General features: G+C 41.7%; 1 protein-coding gene across 3 annotated transcripts; it reads left to right on the top strand.

The window, feature by feature from the left end:
* Positions 1–757: 757 nt before the first annotated feature.
* On the top strand, positions 758–14,377 carry tlx2 (T cell leukemia homeobox 2). 3 transcript variants are annotated; one of them, XM_030062849.1, is made up of 5 exons: positions 758–1,886; positions 8,782–9,006; positions 9,974–10,211; positions 13,295–13,475; positions 14,008–14,372. In XM_030062849.1, the coding sequence occupies exons 1-5, from the start codon at positions 1,367–1,369 to the stop codon at positions 14,017–14,019; spliced, it is 1,176 nt and encodes a 391-aa protein (XP_029918709.1). In that variant the 5' UTR covers positions 758–1,366; the 3' UTR covers positions 14,020–14,372. The 3 variants fall into 3 exon arrangements, with proteins under 3 accessions (XP_029918709.1, XP_029918707.1, XP_029918710.1); XM_030062847.1 differs by having other exon boundaries at positions 13,295–14,377; XM_030062850.1 differs by lacking the exon at positions 8,782–9,006 and having other exon boundaries at positions 13,295–14,376.
* Positions 14,378–16,218: the final 1,841 nt, after the last annotated feature.

Here is a 16,218-nt window from a genome sequence, read left to right as displayed (position 1 = left end):
GCAGGGATCATAACATTGAGGCTTTGGGAACCTTTAACTCAACGCATCACCAACACGCCCCAAACCCCCATTTACACCTTGTCTACTTCTTACCTGAACAACTGCAGAGAAAAACAGCCACGTTTCTGCACCAAATCAGCCAAACAAAAACCCCTTCATCTTCAAAACATTAACAAATAGCTGCTGCAAAAAATATCAGTTTTAACAAGCCATTTATGAGTATTTTTGACCAAGTGAAAAATATTCTATATAGGCTACAATTATTGCATTTGTTTACAGTGGAAATAGAATTATTTGCTTGATTAGGGTGTAATTTTCTTGATTATTCTGCAGTATGACTGATATCAGCGTTTTGCACTAATGTCTAGAAAAAACGTTTAAACAACTGGAGCCGCCTGGAACAGCCTAATTTCTCAACCCCAAAAATTTAAAATTTAATTTTAAAACTACAACATGAAACTAAAGTTGCCAAAATGTGTATTTGTTTGCAGTAACCTTTAATAAATAGAGGGACACTGACATGAAACTGTTTGGACACCCCTGGCCTGGTGCTGTAGAGCCACTGATAAAGTAAAAAACTAAAAAAAAAAAAAAAGCCTCATGTTTAATACTGGACAAGCTGCAGAAAAAAAGGGAGCTGCGGCTTCTTTAAGAGATGGGAGCAAAACAACTGTCCTACCGGGAGGGGAGGGGGTGTGGGGGGTGCTGGATGACCGAATGGCAGCTTTTACGCAGAGTACTGCCTCACCTGCTGAAACGCACTTCACCATTCAGCACAACAGAGCTATCTGTCGCTCTCACCTCCAATTAATATCCGCGTTTGCGAGGTTAACACTTCATTTTGAGTCTTTTATTTTTTCCCCTCTTGTTTGTTGTTTTTGATACGACGGGGTTGGGTATCCTACCATGCCCTCTGCGTATGGATCGTCTCTGCAAGAGTAGGCGAACAAAGCACATCAAGCCTCTCCAGAGAACTCCCTCCTCAGAAAATTTCGGATTTTTGTCTGTAAGTCATCAGGATAACCGCTTGGCATCTTCGCTTTTTTGGGCTACGCTGCCTTATGTCATATTCACTGGGAAAGAGCACGCTTTTAACGATGGATACGTTTTTCCTTAGCCCGACGGATAGGCATTTCATGTAGGAAACACCCGATCCCGCTGCTGGACAAAAATAATGGCAAGATTTTGGATAGCTTTGGACGCGTTGGTTTGCTGGGAATAGAATAGGCCTGCGTCGATGCTTGAAAACAAAAACAGCTCTGTATTACACCATATAAACTCTTACTTTCCCAAGTCCTGAATTATAATATATGAAAAATTATCTGAGCACTGATAAAAATAACAAACACAACCACACCGACAAAACATGGAACACACCGGGATCGAGGAGGTGAACCAGACTCACCAGCAGCAGCATGAACCCATCAGCTTCGGGATCGACCAGATCCTGAACAGTTCGGACCAGTCCAGCGGCTGCATGCTGCCCAACCGGACCGGAGACCCGGATTACGCGCTGGCCTCCAACGTCTACACCAACGGGTACAACAGCGTCTACAACCCGGCCTGCTCCATGGCGGCGGCGGGGCTGGCCGGCTCCTACAACGTCAACATGAACATGAATGTCAGCATGAACATGAACATGAACGTTAACGTGAACTCGGGCAGCGCAGGAGGGGTGATTCGGGTACCGGCGCACAGACCCATGCCGCCTCCGCCGCCGCCTGCCGCCGCCGCGCCGCATCCGCCCCCTCCGACGCATCCGCCGGGCATCGGTCCTGGCATCCCCGCAGTGACGGCGGTGCCCGGTATGGGGATGGGGAATGCGGCAAACTTCACCTTCCCCTGGATGGAGAGCAGTAGGAGGTTTGCCAAGGACAGACTAACAGGTAAAAGAGTTTCCCTGCTATGTGCCCCTGCTTCCCCAGGCGTGAAAACACACCTGTAATTTGTGTTTCCCATTAAAGTAGACAGACTGTTAGCTATATTGTCTCCCATGCATTAATAACTGCATTTCAGACCCTCATGAATTAAACCAAATACTCCCCTGAACTCCTATGTGGTAGAAAAGACATGATACTGTTGGGTATTCTCTCCATTGCCTGTGAGCACATTACCAGAGGAGTGAATTTTCCTAAAACGAGGCATTTGTGGTTAAAACTCAGACTCTGGGGGCCGTGGAGCATAAGTGTGAAATAATAGCTCGATAAAGTGCAGCTGATTTCATCCTTAGGTTGTGATCTATAACGAATCGTATGCACACAAAGTCAGTTTTATTATCGTGGAGGGGAAGCCTGATAAACGACTGGAGAAATTGACATGGACATGCTGATGAATCAGTATTGGACCATCACTCTCCATTTACAGCGCATGACGGATAACGACGTTCCCCATTTTTTTTCTCACAAGGATGATTTTTTTTCTTCTGCAGGCCAATTGAGAAAACAGGAAGATGACGTTTATAAAAATAGACTATGGCAGGGCAATAGCAAAAATAGCACTGGAAAATCATAACAACGACAACAACAGCTGTTATTATCATTATCATTATGATTATTATTATCATCATCATTATTATCATTATTATTTTATTATTGTTGTTGCTGTTAACGTACTAGAATTAAATTAAATATAATTTTATTATAAGCAAATTATTTTCTCCACATTTCAGTAATAACCATAATGTTTTTATTTTTTATACAGTGTTGCTCGTACAAAACATCACGGCAATGCCTGAATAATGTAGCAACTAAAAAAAGGTTTTGCATTAATAACCTGCATTATAACACACTATCTTCATATATAGTATAGAGCTCACATTCATTTGTTCTCTTTCACTGGACTGATGAAGACTGGACTTGGAAACATTCATACAGATATAATATTAGTAAAATATCCAGTTTGGTGTGTCTGTATTGTTATGATGTGGTGGAAAAACAAAACCAGCACCTGTTTTTGTATTTTAATTAGTGCCATAAATGCTAGGACAATACTTTAAAAAAAAAAAAAAAAAAAGAGGAGGAAAAATAGAAACTGTTTTTCTTTAATAAAATTGTAGCATCGAAATTATAGGATGCAGGCTGGCAGGCTTCCGCTCATCCTTTATTCCCAGCGCTGGCCTATAGATTATAATCTGCGTTACATAATCCAGACCGGTGACAGGATATAGGGCAACGCTTTATAATGGCCACGTACTCACATGCATCACTTTTTGGGTTATACATGCACACAAATTATTAATATGTCGCCGCAGTCTGTGCCAAAAAACAACAACAACAACAACAACAAAAAACCATCAACAACCCAGCTTTTTAGTTTATTAAACCCGGGGTCTGCTCTGTGTGTGCTGCAGTTTTTTTTTTTTTTTTTTTTTCTAATCAGTGTTTTATGTTGACCGAGGGCTTTGCTGCTTTATTTCAGCCTGCCATCCCTTTGCCTCCATAAAATAAAAAAATAAAATAAAATAAAATAAAATTGCATCTTGTTCTTGAGGGACAGCAGGAACGTGAAGCTCAGCCGTCGTGGATTATGTTCATTCTCTCAGTGCCACCGCCATATTTCATTGAGCTTAGCTCTGTGCTGCAGAAAAGCCCGCACTCCTCTCTGCTTTTGGGCTCCGTGGGTCTTTTCACATGACCTCACCGTTATGAAGATGAAAATGAAGAACATCATAGCCCCCCCTCCCCCAGCCCGCATTAAATATTCACCATTCCGTTCTTTCTGGCGCATTAATTATTAAATACTGGGGGACGATATGTCAACTGCAAAAAGATACAGTGTAAATAGGCTTATCAATTTTACTCATAGTCACCAAGGGCCTCTCGTTTAATTTCTCTCAGCTTTGTGTCGCTGTAATTATTTCACAGTCTATGTCTTTCCACTGTATTGATCAGCCAAGCTCAGCATCGCGCACACACACACTCTCCATATTTAGCCCGGTCTGTTTCCTATAAAAGGCCGTAAATCAAATGGACTATCATCTATCACAATGGCTAGCCTGCCGTTTTAAATCTTTCAATTTCTTCAGTGTTTTTCGATTTTCTCTTTGCTTTCAGACCTGAAGCTGAGGCAGAGGAGGGAATGTGTTGCACAGAGCTTTAGAGATGTGCAGCATGCATCTGTATCTCTAAAAATTCAACAGTTTTCCTTCAAGGATTCAAGGATTCAGGAGGCAATGAGGGGATTTGGATTATTTACACGGCAGATTTTTTTTTTTTTTTTTTACTCCTTTCATAGGATGACACATCGTATTTACGGCATGCTGCTATGTTCAGAATGGATTTTTCTATTATATGAGCAAGTTTGGTGTCTTATGAATTATCAGCATCTTAGAAGTCATACTCTCTTTTTATTCACACTGGACGTTTTTGACCCATGATATGAAGTCTTCCAATTAGCCTTTTATTTTTTTTTATTTAATTATTTTATTAATTTCCATGCAGTGCAAAGGCGCGCGATGGTTAGCCAAGTTAAACCTTATGCAGGTCTAAAATATTATAATAAATATTCTATAATTTAACAAAATGTAGGCCAAGTGTTTTGTAAGATTTTTATTTAAAAGTAAATGCAGCTTTTTTTCTTTTTTTTTAATCCTCTTCACTGCAAGGCAACAATGACGGTATGGAGAGCTCGATAATGAAAACAGCAACATCAATAAACAATTTTATTTACATAACAATTTATTAAGAAAATGTGTTTTACAGGCAAAGGGCAAAAGTGCAAAGTGTAAATAGCTGAGATATTAAATATAAATAAATAAATAAGTTAATTAAATAAATAAATAAAATAAATAAATAAATAAAAATCCCAGCCCACTATTATGTCTGTACAACGCAAGTAATAAATTTAATAGCGGAAAAATGAATACGACTACAAGTCTGACAATAACGATGACACTGGCAATAATGATAATAATAAGAGTTCTACCACTACGACTGCTACTTCTATGACTACTACTACTACTATTACTACTATTAATAATAGTAATAATGACGATGATGATGATGCTAATAATTATTATTACTGTTATAATAAATGTAATAATAGGCCTAATTTAAAATAATGGGGGAACTATTGGCTTCTTATTTCACCAGAGGAAAACCAGAGCCATGCTGCAACATGTTTAGCCTACCTTTATCAACCACGCAGTAATATTGCACTATTAAAATCTAATCAACTTATTTCCTCGGCCAGTAAATGTCTCCCTCCCGGTCTGGACGGCAGCGGCTCAGAAAAGCAGCGTCTCTTTCTGCGGCCCTGACTCTCAGAGCGACACCACACACCATCCTCTCCTTTGCTTTGTCCCGCATAGCGTAATAAATAGCAATATATGTTCATGTTATATTTCAATATCCCCTTTAGAAACCTTCACGGATATATTTATTAGATTGCTACAAAGGTAATATCCGCAGTGGGGAAGGGAGGCGCTGTCACTGTGAAGTGTTATTAAGTATAAGTGGTTTTATTATGGGAAACAAATTCTCCACGGTAGCATTTTATTTTTTGATATGCTTATGCTAAATTGTATTACCTAGGCAGCAGATTTAGTATTCTCACCCATTTCCTTTGTCAGGGAAGGAAAAAAAAACTCCATCGTGGGTGATGTTTTGCAATGTTTTTTTGATTTCCTATTTTTTTCCCTCCACGAAACAAGATTTCCTCCCTTTTGAAATGTAATATGTGGTCCGATGTGGCTCAGACTGTAGAACACAATCCTGTCTCTTACCTGGCTCAGGTTAGGGTTTCCACTGGCAGGCGTTGGCTTTAGCCTGTAACTGCCTCCCAGAATAATTTTATGCACCAAATGGCCAATTATTTTTCTCATTATGGAAGTGAATAACATTTTTAGAGAAACTTTATTTATTTTTAGCCTGTTTTTTTCTGGGCAGTCATCACAACATTTGTTCTTATGTCTGATTATTATAGAAATATTATAGTGATACCGTAAGATATTAAATATTCCATAAGGCACTATAATATTGTCACAATAACAATTCTATAATATTCAAATAGGGACTTGCTATGGTAATCAGTTGTGAGTTTATAGTGACCCTATTGTACTTTATGGTATTTTTACCTGCTATTTTACCCTCTATGATATTCCTATAATATTATAGGAATATAAACCATGCACAACAATCAGGTCACTCTAAGCTATTGAGTACTATAGCCACAATATAGGAGTATTTAAGTGATACCACAGGAAATGAAATCATACAATAAGAAATAAAATGAAATAAAATAATAAGAAATAATAATAATAATAATAAAACTACCATAAGGTCACAATAAGCTTACTATTGAATACCACTGACACGCTATAACCCCTGCAGGGATTTTTCAGGAATATTATAAGGAACTTTTTTTTTTCCAGGAGTTTTAATAGCAGCCTAACAGAAGAGGGAAGTGCCCCAGTTGGATATTGGTTTTAAAGTTCACCAGATTATATGGAAATTTTAACATTACAGTACCCCATATATAACTCATGCTCATAATAACAGTATTAATGCATAAATCTGAAGACATATCTGAGGCTTGAATGGTCTGAGGCACTCCAAGTATTAAATGTGACTGGCACAGTACGACTAGTGTAACTGTATTTTAGATTTATCAGCATTTGCACGTTGCGCACGGCCAAGCTTTCCTGTGTTTGGCAGGTTCACAGTGTCCTGTTGTTGTGCAGCAGCTCAGGCCGCTCCACTTGGGTTGCCTCTGAACGTGCTTGTATGTGCCTGGTCCATTAGTTAGCCCACAGATGGCCTGAAATAGCCATCTAATGCAGTATTATCTGTTAGCCAGGCCTGCTGCTGGGAGCAACAGCAGACCTGCTTGATCTCAGCATGTGACCCGGACATATATTTTTGGGCAAAGAGACGCCATGACTTCCCTAATGAAAAAAGAACAACAGTAATCCAATGACAATTTTTAGAAGGATAAAACAGAAATATCACAGTAAAACTATACGTCACCATAGGGATATTGCAGGAGCATCATACAAGACAAAAATATCATAAAGTATGATATGATAAGCTCATGATAAATCCACTTTTGAGTACCAGGGAGGCACTAGAAGCCCCTCAAGGAATATTACAGGGATATCGTCGGAATTAAGCCACTATGAACTTGTGATTAAACACCATGGACACACTATACGTCCCTATAGGAGTATTAGAGTGATACCATAGGAAATACAAATACCACTAAGTGCGATAAGGTCACTATAAACTCAGACACACCAGAAGTCTTTACTGGAATATTGTAAGAATATTATAATGATAACCATGGGAGATTAAAAGAAAAACCATGCACCATAATGTGGCCATTAACTCACTATTGAGTACCACAGACATAACTATACAGTGAGTCCCTATAGGAATATCAGAGGGAGATTATAGTGATTTTTCATTTTAGACACTAAATCTGTTGCTAATTTGTACTCAGGTAATGTTAACTTTATGTGACCTTATGTAATTGCACTGTGGAGCAATTCCTCTTTACAAATCATTTGCTTTTGTACACCTCAATTTGTCACTCCTGCTCAGCACTATCAGGGGACGTCGGCGGGTCCCTGGAAATGATTGTCGAGTGCATAATAGCTTCATGTTCCATTTTCCATCCAAATTGTCATTGTCTGCGTGGCAAATGAATTTTCAGGTCGCTGAAACTCGGAGCGCAGTCGCATGTGGCCCTCGGGGGACACCTATGCAGATGTTTTCATATTCATTTTGGCTTCTGGTGAGCTCTGTGACAAAACAAAAACCAATAAACACCCTGTAAGACAGCAGGCAAAACAGCTTGCTGGGGAGGAACGAGAGAGGGGAAAAACTGTTTTCTTCTTGTTGTTGGAAATTTCCATTCTGGGTCAGACTGAGAATGTGGCTGGGGAGTGGATCTATGGCCAAAACTGATCTTGTTACATTTATCGATCTTCTGTTTACCCATGGCTGACAAAATAGACAGGATTCATAGATATTTTATGATGCAGAAGATAAGTTGTTATTAATACCCAGATGCAATGATATGTGAAAGTGAACCACTGAAGTCAGACGCTGAGATGCAGCTGAAAGAAACACATAATGCAGACTAACTACATATAAAATGTGTAATTTACATATTTCAATACCTTGTTCAAATATGTGCCTCATTCAGTATGTCTAACATATAGAGGATTATCCAAAGACTTGCAATGTGCACTATCCTTTAAATATAACATCATTACCCTGATTTTGCTTTATCAATGATTTTGTGAAAGCTTGTGTTCAGTTTGACTGATGTAGGCTTTTAAAGGCCGATATGGATTTTTAAGGGCTGCAGCTTCCACTATAAGATGTTGTGTGCTGATGTTCAGTATCTCTAAATTTTAAATTATCATGACAAATATTCCCAAAGATTCTGTGTTTCCCCTATGAATTTACTGTAGCAGGGAGGAAAAGCCTCTGACAGAGCATTTAAACCATCATGTGAAACTAAATGTCTCCAGTTAAGTGTTTTAACGTAGGTATAAACCTCTGAACGTGGCACTGATTGGCTGATATCCAGTTTTTATCAATAGGTCCATGTTGGCCTGACAGTTTAGTCTAACCCCACTCCTTCAAATGTTTTGTATGTCGTCCAGGAGTAAACCTCCTCTGGTGATTACCTGACAGAATAGCAGCAAATAACATTACAATAGAGTCTCTGCAGCTTTCAGGCTTCATCCCTCATTCGATTAGCTGCTGTGCGTCGGTGCCCGTCCGGCTGCTGTGCTCCAGATGTGGGACCTCACTGTGTCTCCCTTTCCTTTAGGGGAGCAGGCAGAGGAGAGCCGAGCAGCAGAGGCCGCGGGGGGGCCGGGGGCCGCCGGGCCCCTGCCAGGTCTCTGTCCGCTCCCCAAGGGAGACATCGGCAGGGTCCCTGTCTGGAGCACTGTGGAGACATTAGCAAAATGCTATTACCCCGAGCTCGCTCACCTGCGAGACAGTGGCAGTGGCCTTCTAGCAGAATATCCTTTCCCAAAGGGGGCTTGCCCAGGTGAGTCACCCTCTCCTCTCCTCCCGACCCCTGACCCCCCCGAACTTCATGGCTCATTTTAACTGCATCCCTCTTGACTTGTGCTCATCATGACTGATAATGCAAACCAAAGCTTTTTTGTTTATTTCTCTAGGACAGTGATTTTTTTTTTTTTTTTTTCATTTCTGTTAAAGAGACATTAAAATGTTGGTTTGTACTTGTGTTCTAATATGAAATCCAATGTGTGGGCAGTTTTTTAACACTAGAGTGGCCAGCTGCTGTCAAATGAGTGATATGTTTAGAAATTCAGATGTGACACTTGCAATTTTAAGAATGTCCTTAATAGACTTTTCCTAGACCTACTTTACGGACTGAACCAGGGCTGCTAGATTTTCAAATTCATGCAAGTAAACTGTATGTATGCATTTCAGTTGAGGCATGTTAGTTCTTTCTGGTCATTGGCCAATACATTTATCTGACGGATAAATAGGACTGTAAAGTACAACTGTGTTTATAGTGTGAGCATATACAAACAAAGCATTTTGAAGCACTCATCTCTCATCAGTCCAGTTTAGAAGTGAAAATAACCATCTTAATCTAAAAAAACAAGAATCTTAATCCCTACACTAATGCCTAACATCCCTTAATCCAAGCTGAGCCTAAGCCTGATGCTGAGCCCGACCTTAACCTTAATGCTAACACTAACCCTGCCTCCTGACAGCATTTTAAGAATAATGTGCACATTTTGTTGCTTTATTAAGTCTTGGTACCTCCTTAATGTCTTCGACTGGATGAGGATTAAGTCAGGGGCTGTCGTCCTGTTCTGTTTTTTGTAAAATTGTGGGTCTGCAAAGCCCTTTCAAACCGTAAATAGTTATTTGGGGTTCTCAAGAAACTTTAACTTAACTTATTACACATTTTGGGCTTTTTAAATCATCAAACGGAATAATCATGAACCCAATTCCCGTTTTTATCATCTCTGTTTCAGCTGCTCTCTCGCCCTTCTCCGTGACCCGTCGCATCGGCCACCCTTACCAGAACCGGACGCCACCCAAGAGGAAAAAGCCCCGCACCTCTTTCAGCCGAGTGCAGATCTGCGAGCTGGAGAAGCGCTTCCACCGGCAGAAGTACCTGGCGTCCGCCGAGCGCGCCACCCTGGCCAAGGCCCTGAAGATGACGGACGCACAAGTCAAAACCTGGTTCCAGAACAGGCGGACAAAATGGCGGTAGGGCTCCGGCGGCGCGCTCGGCTCATTTCACCTGTGTGTGTGTGTGTGTGTGTGTTCAGTTGGTGTGAAAGTGCACAACAATAAAGCCAAAGCGTCAGATTGAAAGATAAACTCGCCCCTGTTGTCGTTCCCGCTTTCATTTGGCAGATTTTCCTCACTTTTTCTCCCCTCACGCGGTTTGTTTAAGCAAATCAAAGAGGCCTTGGTGTTTTTATTTCCAGAGGATTTTTGTCTTTATGTGGGTGGGCGTGAACTCAAAACAGCCACCGATCCCGTTTTTCCTCACTAACCCTGATCGTGCCGTAAATCCCCAACAGTGAATGTGTCTGGATTTTGCTTGCGGATAGGAAATGATTACTGATGTTTTCCTCTAAACAAAAGTGGGACGGACTGCAGCCGGAGCATCCGAAGCGTTGTACAACACAACACCTATTTTGCTTAGCTTAGCGACCAGTTGTGGCCAGTTCACTTGACCAAGCACAATTACTCGAGCCTCCTAAAAGGCTTTTTAGAAACTTGCTGTCCAAAGCAATACCAAAACACTCACAAGAGGAATTGACTGCCAAGTCCATAGACGAAAACACACACACACACACACACACACACACACACACACACACACACACACCCTCCACTTCATTGTAACTGTTGTTTACAGCCATTTTGAAGTAAATGAGTGGGAAATCAAATTATAATGTCCTGCCCTTACTTAAGGAGACAGTGCACATAATTCAAAAGCATATTAAAAACAGCCAAATCACCTGCAGGTTATTGTGTTTTAATGGTCTTAAAGTTTCCTTGAATTAGTTTTTTAAATTTAATGCACACTTAAATCACTTCAAACTGCTGTTGTTTCACCTGGCCGGGTAACAACTACGGGAAACAATTATTTCATTGTTTTCACAGAGGGAGGCCAAAGCTTCTTTGTCTTGGGGAAACATGGAATAATGGAATTTGGTTTGACAGTCCCTTTTTACAGAATATAACAATATTTCCCCTCTCTTTTATTGCATCAAAAGCCGACGATTCGATTTTTCTCTTTTCGTCTTTGAATCCTTTCACAAACCTTTTCTCTTCGCTCCAAATGCAGACAGGCTGTAACAATAACCTCCCACCCAGGTGAAGATGGGATAAAAATGAATTTGCTCAAAATAAACAAGAGCAAACCAAACGAGGAGCCGGGCCGAAGCCAAGACCGAACGGCACGTCATGAATAACAAGGGAATTGGCTAAGCTGCGTCTCTGATTTCCTATTTTTGCAGAGATTTATGCCGTTTCCCCCGTCGTGTGCACCTGATAGGCTGAGCATGAGGGATGTCTTTGCGTGACGGCAACGCTCGTAACAAGAGCATGATCAAATCAACAGCCGGCGAATCGGATTATGATAATGCTGTTAACAATAATGTGTGGCTAATGGATGGAGGATGGCGTGCATGAAAGAGTATTTTAGAGGTGTGTTTCCACCTGGGCTGCACACACGCACGGCTCTGTGTTGTCTAGCTAATTTGACAGCAGTCAACAACGTCTAATAACGCATTTACATGAGCCGCCGCGCAACACAACAGCATTTTCTAAAGAGGCAACCGGAACAGGAAGAGCTGCTCCTCAGCCCTCATTGTGTGTCACTGAAAAAGGATTATTTCACACAAAATATTCACCATGCAAACAACTGCAGGTGTAAAGGAAGCAAAAACATCAAAATTACTAATTAAGCTCAACCATTTCAGCATTTCATTAATGTTGAATCAAGATGAAAGTGCAGCACAAGGCTTATTGAGACTTATTTATTTACTGTTTATCCAATTTGACAACTTTTGACATTGTTCAAACCTCTCCTGCACTTTTCTTTTCAAGTTTTTTTTTCCTAAGCACAATCCTGTACCTGTGTGAAGAACTAAACAAATATTAATACACAGTCATCTAGTAAGCTAATGTTTTTTTTCCTGGCAAATTTCCTACACACATTCATTTTCTTATTTCTAACCGCTCTTAAAAAAGGTCAAGTCATTCTCTGCACATCTGTGTATCTGATTTTTAAAGCTACAATATCCCAGTTTTCACCTTGAGGCAGGGTGTATATTGTTAGTCCTGCCCTCCTCCTCCTCCCCCCACCGTTGGTCGAGGTCCCGCCCCAACACCTGTCACTCATCTCGATGAGCTGTCTACCTTGATCCAGCATCTAGCCCGAGGCCGAGGTGAACGGCATCTGGAAAGCCACTGTGGGCGACCGGGAGGCAGATGGTGAACGGAGCCGAGTCGCAGTTTGAAAAAAAAAAAAAAAAAAAAAAAAGGCAAAGCTGATGTTCGCCGTGTTTAGGAGGCAGCTTTGTGTCTCTCACTTTGCTTTGTTGTTGTTGGTTTGACTTCTCTGTGCTTCTCTTTCCTCACCTTGGCAGCCACAACCAGCCATGCAGACAGTCAACACTATATACCCCAAACATAATATACTGATAATGTATTAAATATGCATTCCTTGTTATTACAATGTCATATAAGTTGCATATTGTTGCTAGTAGTAGTACAACTATGCTTATTGATTATTTAAGGAGGGCTTGGTTTTTAAATGGTGGAAATGACATTTTAGAGAGGATAATCTGTGTTTATATGCTGGCTACCAGAGTCGGACCAAACCAAAAATATGCAGCAGTCATGTTTTCTCATTTACAAGCTTTTGTCTTACAAGCTTTTTTTGTCTTAAAAAAAGTGAAAAAATCTGCCAGTGGGATGAAATAATCCCTTGTTTCCAATACAGTTTCACTTATTTCAGGAATTTCACTGGAGACAAGTATAAATATGTTGAAACAAAGGAGAATAAAGCAGATCAGTCCAAGAAAATGATATGATTCAAGACAGTTCTGGAAACAAGTTGATTAGTGTTGGAAATACGTGGGATTATCTTCCTCTGCCAGATTTTTTTTTTTTTTACCTAAGGATTTTAACACTGAATCTGAGACTCAGAGGCTTGTTAACATGGGGATCTGTGCTGTCGTGATCCTCAAGCTGATGTCTAATGATATGCATCTTTACAAGGAAAGTTCTCAAATCCTGCCCTGTCCTGTTTGCCTCCCCCCTTTGTTCAGGAGGCAGACTGCGGAGGAGAGAGAGGCTGAGAGGCAGCAGGCCAACCGGCTGATGCTGCAGCTTCAACAGGAAGCTTTCCAGAAGACGTTGAGCCAGCCTCTGCAGCAGGACCCGCTCTGCCTGCACAACTCCTCCCTGTACGCCCTGCAGAACCTGCAGCCCTGGGCAGAAGACAATAAGGTGACCTCCGTCACCTCCGTGGCATCTGTGGTGTGATACTGTGTGCATGTGTGTGTGTGTGTGTGTGTGTGTGGGTGTGTGTGTAATGAGTGAGAGAGACAGCAGGGGATGAAATGTTTATCAGAGTGTCATCAGTATAAATGGACAAATGGGAGGAGCCTGTTTCTTCAGTCTAATTGTGTCTGACGTTCAGAAACGCAGCACCATTATGGGATTGTCATAGAAACAGGAAAATGATGTTGGCTTTGGAAAAGATTTGAATGGACATGGTGTTTCCTCATTCATTGATCGTAACCAGCATGTGGGGGAGAAGTGTAGAGACAGCTATCATTTACTGCCAAGACCCACAAAAACACTGGGCGCGGACTTCGCACCATCGGAGCCGCGCGTTTGGGCCCGCTGAGATTGCCGATTGCCGTTTGTCAAAGTCGAAATTAAGCAATCAGTCTGCAGCTGTTATCTTAAATAGTTATCTTAAAAAGTCTGTTGAGTCATTTTCCTGCCTTACACAAGATTTCCACTTTCCCTTCAGCTGTCGGTCTAAAAGAGGAGAGGGCGCTTTATCCATAAGTGCCAGGAAACAAATGGACACCTCTATAGATGCCCAACTATCAAGACTGTCCCCCTGTTGCCTCTGGAGCTCTCAAGAGGCGGCAGAGACTCTGACTCTCTGCCGAACGGCAAAAAATTGACCTCCTTTTTTCGCTTTTGACTTTGTACAATGTAGTAAATGCATGTTTCAAACCTTTTCTGTGTGCACTCGGAAGTACCATTGAAGTCGCCTGCCGTCGAGGTGGACCTCCTCCCCGATCGCAGTTTGCAAGTGGTAGTCGATTGGTGGAATTCCTGCCCATGGAATCCTCATGTGTTCAATTTCAAGGTGTTTTATATTAAATGATATTGTGACTTTTTGAAAAGATGACAAACATCTCTCTTTTCCTCTTGTGTCTTGTCTTGCTGTGTCCTGTGGATTCTCTCACGCGCCGCCCCGCTCCTTGTCACCATTATGAAAACCATAAAAGAACGCATTAGGATTTTAGCGAGGCATGGGATTACGCTATGATTACACATTAAAGTTTCAAACCACCCCAAGGTAAGATACCATTGAATTGTATCACAAGGACACCGTAATATCTTTTTTTATCCATAAAACTGATGACTACAGCTCCCAGGTGTGAGTGTGAAAGCAGGGTGTTGCTGAAAAACAGCAAGCGTGCTCAGCAAAACCTTCCCTGGATAAATAAAAGGTTTGAAAACAGATGCCAACTCAAATTAGAATGAGAGCACAAGAGAAAGCGCACGTTACAATTCAAACATCTGAATTGCAACAGCCTTTTTTTTTTTCCGTAGCAATTTCAGTGTAATGCCTCCACTGAAAACCATTAAACTCACAACCCACAAGCAAACTAAATAAACCTTTATTTTTAGGCGGTGCTAACCACACAGCTACACCAGGCCATTGTTTTTTTTTTGTTTTTTTTTTGTGGATATTGGTGTTGTCTGTAAAATTTGGCCACCTAGACACCAGACAGCTGTAAACATAGACTATCATCACATCCACACTATCATAAGAATGCTTATCGCCTAAGTCATAACAAAGCCGTCCTATCTAGATGCTCAGTAAACACGCCGTCGACGGCGATCTGCAGGTTCCTTGCTCGTAAATGATCCGTCGGCACACCGCAGGCTTCACATGAATTCGGCCTCGCTGCCCCGCCCCTCCCGCCCACAGGAGATCACCTCAGCTGGATGGTGCGTGCTGGCCTCCTGTTAGTCTTGGCTGTACCTGCTGACAAATACCTGGCATACGCCTTGTGACAGAGTAGGGTGTCGCAAACTCCTGGGTAAACATCGTGTACCTTTGCTGGGATATCAGCGGCGTCTGCCCGCTCCAGCCTTGATGATCTGGTTCGAAACAGCTGTCTGCAAGCGCATCCACCCCTCCCCTCCCCTCCGCTTTTAAACTTCAGGCGCTATGTTTAGTCAGTTTAGAGGGCGTCTTGCCTGGTTGGGATCCTGTCAATAGCAGGCGGTTCTCCAGGTGACGCCTACTCAACCCCCATTTCCTCTGCCCGAACCACGTCCCCCGCTGCTTTCATCTCTCTGTCTCGGATGCCATGAAGACGTGACTTGGCCCATTTTGCAAAAATTCCTCCCTTTACTGTTTTCAAAACGGTGCATTGTGTTTTACTACAGGTGCTTAAAGACTTTTTTTTCTCTCCCTCCTCTCTTGTCATGGCTCTGTGTTTGGTTCTCACCCCTCCTCCCCTCCTCCCCCTCAAACAGTCCCGTCCTTATCCAATAAAATGTCACCACACAAGACGAACAAGAGCGGGAGGCTCGGGGTGTATATCAGACTTCCTATCAAGCACTTTGTTTTGAACAGGGCTCTATATACTACACATCACATAGGCTGTTATGCTCTGTGTCACGTTCAGCCCGCCGCTATCAGTTGTTTCCATTCTTGCAAAAGGCAGTAAACACTCCAGTCACAGTCTGGGAGCCGCGATAGCTTCACAGCACAGTTTGAGGGTCAGATCCCGCAGCAGTCACCCAAACTAAAGCGACTAAGATGTAATTCAATCTGGAAGACTTCCACCAAATGGCGGGTATTAAATGGCCAATTCACCAAAAACACAGACTTTATTATCCACCTCATCACTCAACTATCAAGTGACCAAAACAAAACAAAAAAGCTAAAATGTCTGTACTATTCAACTACTTCATGTAATCTAGAACTAAA

Source organism: Myripristis murdjan, chromosome 10, assembly GCF_902150065.1.
Source record: "Myripristis murdjan chromosome 10, fMyrMur1.1, whole genome shotgun sequence".
Lineage (NCBI taxonomy): Eukaryota > Metazoa > Chordata > Actinopteri > Holocentriformes > Holocentridae > Myripristis > Myripristis murdjan.
Note: the sequence above shows the minus strand (reverse complement) of the source record. Positions and strands in the feature narration are given on the sequence as shown.